This window comes from Salvia hispanica, chromosome 1 (genome assembly GCF_023119035.1).
Source record: "Salvia hispanica cultivar TCC Black 2014 chromosome 1, UniMelb_Shisp_WGS_1.0, whole genome shotgun sequence".
NCBI classification, from domain to species: Eukaryota; Viridiplantae; Streptophyta; class Magnoliopsida; order Lamiales; family Lamiaceae; genus Salvia; species Salvia hispanica.
In genome coordinates this window covers 11,091,819-11,105,319 of record NC_062965.1, presented here as the reverse complement: position 1 = coordinate 11,105,319, position 13,501 = coordinate 11,091,819, and the positions used below count along the sequence as shown (strand labels likewise).

Sequence of the window (13,501 nt, the reverse complement as noted above, 5' to 3'; positions counted from 1 at the left end):
AAATCCTTTGCCATGGTTATTATGATATATACTTGCTATGCAAAAGCACAACTAATATCAAACTTAGTACACACTATAGCATACATGAGACAACTATCTCCGAAACTAGTCTCATAATTCTTGATCTCACTAAGCGTCAAATGACACTTGACTAGAGACAAGACAATTCCATCTTGAAAGGTATAAACCTTTTCATGGAATTTCTAATGCTTAAATGTTCCAAGCAATGTGTAGATATAGCAATCTTAAAAGGACTTAGATGCTAAGAATGTAATTAGTTTCTCTTAAATCATTTATCTTTAACTGGGTAGACAACCAGTTTCCTACGCTAGATGCCAATCTTAGTTGTTTGCAACTTTTGTAGATTCATCATTGTAGAGTACCAATAATTCCATATGTAATGCACTTTCAACTTCCTTGTGCTTACAGCACTGTTAAGGACACAAGTCAAATTCCAAATATTTGACAATTTTGATAAAATGCATATACTATGATTTAGATGCTTGCCTAAGACCACGAAGGTCTATATGAGCTTCCAATCATGCGTTTCTTGCCCTTAATTACATATCTATTAGAATGTTCTAGTAGATGATTTCCTCAAGACTTCTATTTATAGAAGGCTGTCTTGACAATCATAATACATACATTCTAATTTATGTAAGTTCTAATAGACAATAGGATCGAATAAATCCTGGCACAACGATAGCGAGAAGATAATTCTCTTTGGGCATAACCCATTGTCATTGTCTAGCCATTTAAGATCCATATTTACACTTGCAAATATACTAGCTCCCACTGACTGACACAGCCTATAGGTAGTTTTGCAAGTCTTGTAAAACATGTTGTCTATCTTAGATTGTAGTTTGAAATCTATCACCTTTTCAAAGATGAATATCCAAATGAACCAATACTACATTGTAGTTAAAGGGATTATGTTCAAGTTGATCTAAGACTGAGTCTTACGACACTCTTAGACCCATGAACTTGTTGTGTTCCAGTGGAACGCTCCCACTACGATATGGTTCTTACAATCTTAGGTACTGAAGTTGATTTTATTAGTGCAAAAGTTTCTAATGGTATGACTTCTTGGTAATGTGGAAAATCCGATATCTCTCTCTTTATTTTGAGAGTTATCACGCTGTTAGGCTTGTAGTTCATCTCTTGATCTTCATACAAGAATTATATCTTTGAAGATTACAGAACTTATAACCTTACATCATTTGGGACAAACCTTAAAACATGCCTCAGTACTCAACTCCAATTTCTTGGACACTTTTCCAACACGTGTTGGAACAACATTACACCTTGAGATGTGCTAGACTAGAGACGCTCTAGTCCACAACTCGTGTTTTGTAGAAGGTACTGATGTTGGTAGTTTCTTTAATGTTTATCCCATCAATGATAAGATTTTAATGAGTACAACTCATCACTTAATCAAACTTGTCTTAGAAAGACTTCGATTCCTTCTTACATAACTATCCCATTCATTAGATGAATGCTTGGATTCGTTAATGGAGATTAGACTCCCACTACTGATCATAACCCTTTGCTCGTCTCCTTATGGTGTAAACCATTAAGACTTGCTAGTCTTTCTATGTTGCACTTCTATAAGTATTCTGAATCTCTTGAAAAATCAAATGATTCTAACTCATAGTGCATCAAACAGACTTTCTCAACTCTCAAGCTATTTAACGAAATGTTAAAATCTTGATAGTCTAGATCAGTTCGAACAATTTCTAAGTATTTTCTTGGCCTTAAGGCTAAGAGCCATAAATACTTTATCATTCAATGATTAAGAAGTTGATGTGTTGTTGAATACTCAACCTTGTCGCACTTATATTATTTTAATACTATGATGCCTTAAGCATCAACCATAAAACAATAGTTGAGCATTAATAGCTCCCACTGCAACAAAAACCTAACTGGATCAAGATCTCTTACTTAGAAGTTGCATTGTCATGTAAGTCATTGTCCTTCTATAAAATAGGTCAATCCAACTCACAAAGCATCTTTTCTCGCTTTAAACAAACTTCGATGACAATCCAGGCTCTCCCATTTCCATATCTAGTCTTTTGTTCAAATGAACTAGGACTTAAGAAAAATGCAGCCTTTATGAATTCGTCATCTATCATGTTACTTTCCTCTAACAGTAATATAACGACTATTATTCTGAAGATTTTCTACTTTTCAGTTAAACCTTCTTATAGTCATTTCTTATTACTTTAGGCGATGACTTGTGTCAGAAACTATTTGAGTGATCAAAAGATCCTCAAAACATTCTGTCACTCTAGGATATTCCAATCGAATCATCTTGACAGATTCTATTGATATCCATCTTTCATCGTCATTAACCAAGACTTGTCGAGCTACTTAAAGGAAAATAGCTTGACCTTATTCCTCAAAGAGCTTGTCAAGTACATGCATAATGCATTCTCGAACATTCTTCGTGGAATTATGTCGAGGAAATGGAGGACATGAATCATTGAGTATAAACTCCAAGCTTTCAGCGATGAGAATCTTATCCATTTTCGTTTCCGGTCTACATAATTTAGGCATTCGAGTTTTCTTTCTTTAAGGATCGCAGACAAATATTAAATGACATAATGAAGATTTGGCAAATAAACTTATTATCACATACTCATGCTCAATACATAATCACAAATAACCACAAAACAATTATGTATCTTACAACAGCAAAATTAATAAATTGTATCCTCCTCTGGAGGTTAATACGCATTAAAATTTTGACAATTTTACTGGTCACAACACCGACGCATCAATAGCTTCCTCCTCTGGAGGTTGACACGCCTAATGCTGCCTAAGCACGACCATCAGATTTAGCATTACAGAATTTTATTTCTACAACACACTCCCATAACAATGTTCATGTGTTGATAACAAAACCAAGCTATCTCATAAATTCTGATTGAACCCTGAAACTCGCAGTTCCTTAGGATTATTGTCCCCACTCTGCAGGTGGCAATAATATTGGGAACCACTTTCTAGTTCATTCTATTTATTATGTGAGAAGTCCGCCCTTATGAACTTACTGTTTTCGTAGGATTATTGTCCCTACTCTGTAGGTGGCGATAATATTAGAAAATCAGCTTCACAAAATTTGGCAGTCCAACCGATGGAGACCATATACAACGCACTTGTTGTAATCATCACTTAGATATTTTTATATGGTTTTTGCATAATTATCACATAAGCAGATAAAGCAGATAATCCACTTAAAATAGATAAACACCAAATAAACAGATAAATCCATTTAATGCATGGCATTTAAACACACAGGATAATTATCGACAATTATTTAATCTAGTCAAGGGAGAATCAATTAAATAATTAAGTTTTATATTGGATCATAATTATCCAATTACTGATAGGATTTATCAAGATAGAGTTAACTATCTAAATCCATTTAGGATTATTCTAGATTTTATTTCGATAAAATCAAATCCTACAATTCAAGATAACGTTGATCTAGGATTATCATTATTTAAATCGTACTAGGATATTACTAGATAGAAACAATTCCATCATAATCCATAAGATAAAAATAAAATCCTATCAACCAAGATTTATACAAATCTTAATTCTATTTAGAATAGATATCCAGAATATATCAAACATTACTTAGGATTTCTTAGATAAATAAATTTATCTAAATCCAATTAAATAAGGATTTTCTTATATATCATTAACATCCTAATCTATCTAGGACATACATCCAAAAGATAAGGATAACTTGGATTAATACTTATTTTAATCCATCTAAGATTTGTCTTAATAGAATTAAATCTATTCAAATCCATAGGATAAAATAAATCAATATTAATATTAATCCTAATCCATCTAGGATTTAACTTGGAGTAAATCCATATAAATCCATAGAATTAAATAATATTATATTATAATTATTCAAATCTATCCAAGATTTATCTAGGAACAAATCCATATAAATCTATAAGATAAGAATAAAATATTATATTATCACTATCCAAATCCATCTAGAATTTATCTATGAATAAATTCATATAAACTCATAGGATAAGAATAAAATAATATTATCATTATCTAAATCCAACTAGGATTTGTCTAGGGATAAATCCACATTAATCCATAGGATATAAATAAAATTAGATTGTCATTATCCAAATTTAACTAGGATTCATCTAGGAATTAAATCCCTACAAATCCATAAAATAAGGATAAAATCTATAATTAATCCATGATTTAATACAAAATCAAATCTTATATAATATATAAAATCCACAAAAGATATATTCAAATCTTATTTCCAAATTAATCTTGAATTATTTCCAAAATTGAATCCAAGGATTTGGAAATCCTAATCAAAATTTGGAAAGCGAAGTCATACGTAATGATCACTAATTTGGAAGAAGAGAATTAATTCTCCCAATTCGTTGAAATTAGGCAGAAGTCAAATTCACGCAGCATACATGTTCTTCGTGCATCGACATGTTAATCTATACGAAAAATAACAACCACGCAACGAAGAAAATCAAGCATTCAAGCAATTCACATAACATGAAATTAATCCACATAATTAGAGCCAAAAAATGGCTCCGATACCAATTGTTGGGCTTTGGTACCCCTTGCACAGCGGAAGACTTGTACAAAACAAATAAATCAGACGTAGGATCTATTTGACCGATTATGCGATTAATCAATTCACATGTTAAACAGATAATTGCATGCTAGAACGCAAATAATTCATGCTCATGGAAAGTAAATCCTAAAACATGAATACTACGGTTTAGGATTACCGATTTTGATTCTCCAAAGAATCGACGATTGCTCGCGCCTTCTCCACGTGATGATCTTCGATACTAGACCACAGATCTTCTCTCTGGTTCCCGAACTGTATCTCGATATCAGGGTGCGCTGATCTCATCAAAATACTAGGACTCGAATAAAGAAGACAGAAGAAATCCTTTTGGGAAAAGGAGTGGAATTCGAAAATTCCTACAGCTGGGGAAGCTGAAATTTTCGAAAATTACAAATAATGAAATTGTGTTCCTTCTGTCTCCTTTATTCTCCTATTTATATTAAGTTCCTTATGGGCCCAGACAGGGATCTATGGAAGGTTTTGGATATGGGCTCCCCCAATTAGCTTTTTACTAATTAAATTGAACCCACAATTTAATACAAGCTTATATTGGAATATTACGAGCAGCCACTACAGAAGTAATATTGAACTCTCCCCATCCAAATCCGAAATTACAAGTAATCCGGGTTTCCGTTATTTATTATTTATTTCCCGCGCTTAAGATATAAATGTCCATTAATTAATTAATGTCTGCTATGGACTTAATTAATTAATATCTTATTAATTCCAAGAGTGGACTTAGCAAGAATCATTTATTTATTATTCATAGAGTAATAAAACTCCAACTGGCCAGTTTTCCGAATAATAAAACCTTGTTCGAGCTCTTCTTGAGGACATTATCAAACGAGACTCACCTCGTGCACGTTTCAACATAATAGCAATCCTAGCACCGCTAGATATTAATCACCACTACCCAATATATCAGGATTATTGGGTTGCGAAAAACCCGCACCATTTGATAAGTCAAAGTAGTGCATAATCAATACCGTATGCTCAATGCTAACATATGTAGATTAAGAAATAATATTTTATCAAGACCTAGTCTTTCAGTAGATAGCATAAAGACACGTCTTGCTGTTAGATCCGTTCAGTGCTATACCACACCAATGTCATCTTATTTCAGTAAGGCTTAGAAATATGCGGACTGACATTGCAACCTTTCACGATAGGTAGCCAAAGCCTATCTAGGTTGTGAAATTCTTCTTTTTCTTTTGCAAAGCATTGCATAGATCTGACCGTGTTACCTTAAAGTGGACGACGCCCACAACCGGTCTACTAAGCAAAAGACTTAGACTTTGTTTATTTCTTATGCATTTAAATGTTTGTAAGACATCTTATAAATGCACAAGCATACAAAATGTAATAATAATAATGATTCTATTCGTGCGAGACTGCTCGAATAATACTGAATCGGGTTAAAAGTGGATTATAGAGTTTTACGTATACAAACAAGATTCTATTCAAGCGAAACTTGCTCGAAACATGCTTTTCAGTATACCAAACCTAACAATCTGCCCAAAAATTCTTTGGCAATCCACTTTTCAACCTCATGCATCTTGCTCGCTCATTCAACGTTCTGTTCATGCGCTCCGCGATTCCATTCTGCTGTGGAGTTCCTTTCACAGTCTTCTCCATGCGAATTCCATTCTCTGCGCAAAACTCCTTGAACTCTGCAAGTTCATATTCTCCTCCATTATCGGATCTTAGACACTTCACCTTCAGCCCGGTTTCAGTTTCAACAAGGGCTTTCCACTTCCTGAAAGTATCAAATGCATCGGATTTACTCTTCATAAAATAAACCCATACCTTTCGAGTGGAGTCGTCGATGAATGTCATATAATATTCAGAGCCTCCTAGGGACTTCACAGGTGCTGGTCCCCATAGATCGCTATGGACCAACTCCAACTTCTGCATCTTCAATTTTCTGCCTCCTCTTGAGCACATTATCTTTATCCCTTTCTCGCTCATGTGGCCAAGACGACAATGCCACAAATCTGCATTATTTGCTTCACTTGCAAGATCAATGCAATCTTTGGAGTTAGTTGTGGTATACAACGTACCCTCCTTCTTACCTCGAGCTACTATCATAGCTCCCTTGGTAATCTTCCAATTGTTGCAGCCAAATGTTACCGTGTACCCTTCTGCATCAAGCTGCCCAATCGAAATCAAGTTTCTTTGTAATCCAGGAATGTGTCTGACTCCATTCAGTTTTATTACGGATCCATTGGATGTCACTACCTTCACGTTTCCCTTTCCCACGATATCTAAGGGCTCGTCATCAGCCAGATATACTTTCCCTAAATCGCCAGAAACGTAGTTTTCCATTACCTCCGCATTGCTGCATGAATGGAACGACGCTCCAGAATCCAATACCCACGATTCCATCGGACTACTCACACTTAGGACCAACGCCTCGCCATCGTCATCTGACATGGTAGCGTTTGCTGTATTCTTCTCTTTCTGATCCTTATTCTTATATTTCTTCGGTGCCTCACACTGATTTCTAAAATGCCCAAACTCATCACAATTCCAACATTTAACTTGATCCAAATCTTTCTTGGATTGACTCCTTCATCTGGATTTTTATCTTCCACGATTTTGCCTTCCCTTTGATCTGCATCTCTGTTCTGTACTCAATACTGAACCAGAAGTAGAAGATCCTGATTCTTTCCGGCGAACTTCCTCACCAATCATCAGATCTCTTACTCTGTCAACTGTCAGGTTTGTCTCTGCAGCAGTAACTGCTGTCACTGTGCCAGCCCAACTCTCAGGCAGGGACGATAGCAAAATTAGGGCACGAATTTCATCAACGAATTTAATATCAACAGAGTTCAGTTGCGAAGTAATCATGTTGAACTCGTTGAGATGTTGTTGCACCTCCTTTCCCTCTTGCATTCTAAAATTAAACAATCGTCTAATCAGATGTACCTTGTTTGCCGTTGATGGTTTCTGATACATATCCTCCAAGATCTTCATCATCTCCTTCGTCGACTTTGCTACAGTCGTGTGATAAGCCACCTCCTTGGACAATGATAGCCTAATCGTGCTCATCGCTTTTCTGTCCAGCAGCTCCCACTCCTCCGGTTCCATCTTTTCGGGTTTGGCTTTTAAAGGTTTCCACAGATCTTTACCGTACAGGTAATCCTCAATCTGCATCTTCCAAAATCCGAAATCAGATCCGTCGAACTTCTCTACAACAATCTTCCCGTCGATCCCCATCGTGATTTCTGCCTTTTAAACCCTAGGCTCTAGATACTAGTTGTTGGGCAATAAACACAAACAATCACGAATATAAAGGAGAATGAACACAACGAATTGTTTACCCAGTTCGATACAAAGTGTATCTACGTCTGGGGGCGATGCCAAGCCAGAGATTTCACTATATAATTTCAGGATGATTTTACAATGAGGGGACACCTCTATTTATAAGCCGAATAGAGAGCCCTAATTCTAGTCAAACTAGGAAACATATTCCATAAGGAAATATCTTCTATGGAATAAATCTATCACAAAGAAATATACTTGTAGGAAACAAATCCTAAATATGGTAGGAGATATTTTAGGCTCCATAATTAACAGTCTAATGGAGCATCGACAACGCTGACACCAATAGTAGTGGTGGCAATCTTTGAACGCCGTTCATTACCACGCCGGGTCGGCGAGCTGTAGACGTGGTTGGTATGTTTAAACGTCATTTTCTCTTTCTATATAAAAATATACTGTATTAATTATGATGTTTGTGGAGATTAAGGATGGCTTTGCATGAGATTTCTTATGTTTCAGGGTTTCTGACTACCTGTTTTTGTTTCCATAATCTTTTATTAAAGAAAAGTAGTTTTGGAATGAATAGGATGGAAAAATTTAGAAAATTAACGGTGTTAAAAGGATTTGGAAGGAATGTATTGATTTGGACACTAATTAAAATATTGGTGAAATATTTTGTATATATAATGTAAACATTGTATAAAATATGTAAACTTAATAATTTATGTACTAAAGTGAAATATTGATGAAACATTTTGCATATATATATGAGGTCTTGTTAGGATGAGATTTTTGGGCATAATTGAGAAATGAGATGCAATCTCAGCCATTAATTCACAAGATTAACTTAATGTCAACAACTATCACATTATGTCAACACGGGGGTATAATTGTCATTTCATTAAATTGTATTTGAAATCATTTTCTAAAATCCTCTCTAAAACTCTAGCTTCAAATCTTCAACATTCAAATCTTCAAATCTTCAAATCTTGAACATTCAAATCTTCAAATCTTCAAATCTTCAAATCTTCAACATTCAAATCTTCAAATCTCTTGAACATTCAAATCTTCAAATCTTCAAATCTTCAACATTCAAATCTTCAAATCTCTTCAACATTCAAATCTTCAAATCTTCAAATCTTCAACATTCAAATCTTCAAATCTCTTCAACATTCAAATCTTCAAATCTTCAACATTCAAATCTTCAAATCTTCAAAATTCAAATCTTCAAATATTCAACATTCAAATCTTCAAATCTTCAACATTCAATAAAATAACACTTATAATTTACATATGAATACCGAGAATATCGAATGTCAACAACTCGTATTAAAATGTCAACAACTAACAAATAACACTTACAATTCACATATCAATACCGAGAATATCGAATGTCAACAACTCATATTAAAATGTCAACAACTAACAAATAACACTTATAATTCACATACCAATAGCCAGAATATCGAATGTCAACAACTCGTATTAAAATGTCAACAACTAAAAAATAACACTTATAATTCACGTATCAATAGCCACATTATCGAATGTCAACAACTCGTATTAAAATATCAACAACTAATAAATAACACTTATAATTCACATATCAATATATCGAATGTCAACAACTCGTATTAAAATGTCAACAACTAACAAATAACACTAATATTTCACATATCAATAGCAAGAATATCGAATGTCAACAACTTGTATTAAAATGTCAACAACTAACAAATAACACTTATAATTCACATATCAATAGCCCGAATGTCAACAACCCGTATTAAAATGTCAACAACTAAAAAATAACACTTATAATTCACATATCAACTACGATGTCAACAATGAATAATAAACATTATTCATGTCAACTACGATGACAACAGCAAACATTATTCATGTCAACTACGATGCCAACAACAAACGTTATTTATGTCAACTATTATGTCAACAGCAACATTTTACAAATAATTAATGTTAATAACAAATATTTTCATGTCAACGACCTATATTATTTATGTCAACAACAACGTTTTACATATAATTCATGTCAACAACAACGTTTTACATATAATTCATGTCAACAACAATGTTTTACATATAATTTATGTCAACAACATTTTTCATAAAATTTATGCCAACGACCTATATAATTTATGTCAACAACAAACGTTATTATGTCAACGAGCTATATAATTCATGTCAAAAATAAACATCTTCATGTTAACAACTTATATAATTTATGTCAACAATAATATATTAGGCAATATCACAAACACCTTATCTACACAGCTCAAAAATTCCAGCAACACAATCGAATTAAAAGCTACATCCATATATTTCACAAATTAATTGTAATTTGTTTTCGATTTTAGAAAACTCGAATCCACAGAATTAACAAATGAATTCACAAATTTCGAATTAAAAAGGCAATCAGTAATTCGAACAATAACCACTTCAAATCCTACCCTATCATACGCTTCTCTTACCTCACCTACGTAAATCAGTTACATTCATCAATAATATACTCTATTATCTAACTCCTTTGCCAAAGCGAGATTCAATAATTTCCTCATCAATTAACTAGTGATCAATTGCAGTTATTTTAACTCATTTTACTTCATATCACTTCAAAGCAATTCCAGTAACACACCAAACAACAACACAAAATAGCAACAAAGATATCAAAGATAAACACGGTGTTACTAGCTACTTACGTGCCTTGTGAATCTGGACAGACTGAAGCTGAAGAAGGCCCAGTTGCAGAGGGAGGCAGCAAAGGAACTGGAACAGAGCATTTCAATGGTCAAAGCTCCAGGTGCTCTTCTACGCAATATGTCACTCACCTTACCTATCAAGATCAAGGTTTCCAAACCAGAGACAGTGGAAAATCGTATGGAGGAGTGAGTTCAGCTCACCTTCACTTTTGTTCACAGTTAAATGAGGTCCTCTGTACTCGAAGAGGTATTAGTATCAGTAGAAACTAATGATTCGACATTACAACTTATCAGAATAGGAATTAATTTTGTTCATTATTGAGACAATATCTTGTTTTCTACATCTCCTTGAACTCAGTGCAAGTTTTGTGATATGTTTTATAACTTTTAACAAGATATCAACAACTAAAAAATAACTTTTATAATTCACATATCAATAGCGAGATTAGCGAATGTCAACAACCCGTATTAAAATGTCAACAACTAAAAAATAACACTTATAATTCACATATCAATAGCCAGAATATCAAATGTCATCAACTCGTATTAAAATGTCAACAATTAAAAAATAACACTTGTAATTCTCATATCAATAGCCAGAATATCAAATGTCAACAACTTATAGCAAAATGTCAACAGCTTTCACCGACGACGGCTTCTATTGGCATGCAATCAACGATTTCTCGGTCAACAAATCGAATGAAATTGAGCTGAATCAGCAGATGGTAACAAGAAATTGTTTTGTTTTAAGACAAACATCAAGTAACACACATCAACAATGCAATATCATTCAAAACTTCAAATGTAGAAGAAATTGTTCAGCATATCAGCCAGTTTGATTACCCACACAAACCTCTGTGATCAAATTCACATGATCAGATCTTCCCTCCAACTCATATCTAGGCGGGGGGGAGGGGAGGGAAAACACCGAGACATTGCAAGTTATAACTGAAAGAGATTCAGTGACCTCTCCACCAATTAAAGGCCTGCACTCATTTCCATTAACCGTCACACTCTCACTGTCAAGATTCAAACACTCAGTAGAAATTAAACGATTAATTAAACTCCTAATTCATCGAAATTGAGATTCAATTAACCGCAGGAAGTGTTCCTCGCCGGTTTGGAGATGACGAGCAGCACAATCGAGTGGGCGATGGTGGAGCTACTCGGCCACTCGGTGGAGAAGGAAGAGCTCCGCCGCGTCGTCGGAGAAGGCAACAGATTCGAGGAAGCGCAGATCGACTGTAACATCTCAAAATACGCTTAAATGAAATTTATTATTTCAACAAGGAAATATCTGGAATATGATCAATAGATAAATAATAAGAGATTTTCCTGTATAGTTAAAGTGTACTACTACTGTATACATACATAAAACCTTTATAATTAAATGAAAAGATATAGTACACATATATATTTGTGTACGTATAAATTCTAGTTAGTTGATACTCCCTCCGTCTCATTAAATATGCAACATTTGTTTTTCGGTACGGAATTTTATGTAGTGTTATTTTGTGAGTTAATGAAGAGAGAGTAAAGTAAGGGAGAAGAAAAAGTAGAGAGTATTATTTCCATTTTTAGAAACGTTTTATTTTTAATGGAACAGACCAAAAAGGAAAACGTTTCATTTCTAATGGGACAGAGGGAGTATATTATTTGATTATCATCATTTTAATAATATTGCTTTGATGTCTCAATCTTCTACTAATTCATGTGACTTACACGTGAGTGAATAGAATGATATTAGTATGACACGTGTTATGTGTTAATGACTAAAATCTAAACTAGTAGCCAACACTTAAAAAAAAAAGGATAGAGGATATGTCATGGGAAAAAAAAACGGAGGAAGAGGAGACAATCGGCCTCCATATCTCACACACCGGCAAGTTACAAGTAGGCTCCTTAATTTCGAGGAGAAACTATCGGCCATAGCTGCTCCAACTCTCAAGCTTATCTTACTGCATTTCTTTCAGTATTTTTGGCAAATCGAAATTTTAATTGGTGAAATAATGCAGAGTTGAGGTAGACCTTTGATCCTACTCCATTTATATGACCCAAAATTGATTAAATATTGAGTTTAGAAATCTGAAAGTTTCATGCATCTCATGTTTCTCATGTTTGAATGGGTGGTGATTAAATTCTTAAGATTGTTGTAAGATATATGATCATAATATGTGTTTTCATGTTTTCATAATTATTTTTCAAGTTGATGAAATTATACTATTATAATTATAGGGTATGGATTGAAAATATTAGCCTTAAGAGATAAGGTGTTATTATATGATTAAATGGTTGAAGTAGCTACAGATATATATTATAGGTTGTGAATAAACATAAATTTCTTACTATGATCTGATGACATATAAATATGAAATAAATTATGGGGAATTAATATGAGATAAGGGAAATTGTTTTTGTTTTAATAATCGTGATATCAAATGGTGACATCACTTATTCGGTGGATTTCTTTATTGAGTAAGGGGTGTTGCATCGACGATCTGCCGTACCTGCAGGCGGTGGTGAAGGAGACGTTGCGGCGGAGAAGGAGTCAGCCTCCGTTTCGTCGTCGGAAGAACCAGAGCCGGTGGAATCGGACGGCGAGGTCGAAATCGGCAGTGATCTCGACGGCGATGATGATGATTCTGCCGTTGATCTGGAATCGAATTCCACTTCGCCATCTTTATCGTCTGATATCCTATATCGTTCCATCCGTGACGAAATTGAAAATCAAAACCCCGAATTGGCGAAGAAATTCATAGAAGTGCGATGAATTTGATAATTTGCTAGCCTGATAAGTTTTGGCGGTGGGGATAAACAGGACTGGCGAATCTGGGAGGGATTTTCCTCTCTTTCCATTAAAACATAAATTACAATTATACCCTTT

At 34.2% G+C, this 13,501-nt stretch overlaps 1 protein-coding gene across 3 annotated transcripts; it reads right to left on the bottom strand.

Annotated features, from left to right (window-relative positions):
- Positions 1 to 11,229: 11,229 nt before the first annotated feature.
- On the bottom strand, positions 11,230 to 13,426 carry LOC125220645. Of its 3 annotated transcripts, none has more exons than XR_007176351.1 (3): positions 13,125 to 13,426; positions 11,471 to 11,859; positions 11,230 to 11,327 (listed from the first exon to the last, which is right to left on the bottom strand). XR_007176351.1 is itself a non-coding variant. In XM_048122801.1 (3 exons), the coding sequence occupies exons 1-3, from the start codon at positions 13,293 to 13,295 to the stop codon at positions 11,626 to 11,628; spliced, it is 327 nt and encodes a 108-aa protein (XP_047978758.1). In that variant the 5' UTR covers positions 13,296 to 13,426; the 3' UTR covers positions 11,230 to 11,625. The 3 variants fall into 3 exon arrangements, 2 of the variants coding, with proteins under 2 accessions (XP_047978758.1, XP_047978765.1); XM_048122801.1 differs by having other exon boundaries at positions 11,230 to 11,636; positions 11,715 to 11,859; XM_048122808.1 differs by having other exon boundaries at positions 11,230 to 11,603; positions 11,715 to 11,859.
- Between the last annotated feature and the right edge of the window lie 75 nt (positions 13,427 to 13,501).

Excerpts from the sequence above, each read along its gene's own strand:
- LOC125220645 (XM_048122801.1), bottom strand. The coding sequence starts at position 13,295 with ATGGCGAAGTGGAATTCGATTCCAGATCAACGGCAGAATCATCATCAT. Across the intron at positions 11,860-13,124 it reads TCCTTCACCACCGCCTGCAG|TCGATCTGCGCTTCCTCGAA; the intron begins GTACGGCAGATC and ends GAGATGTTACAG.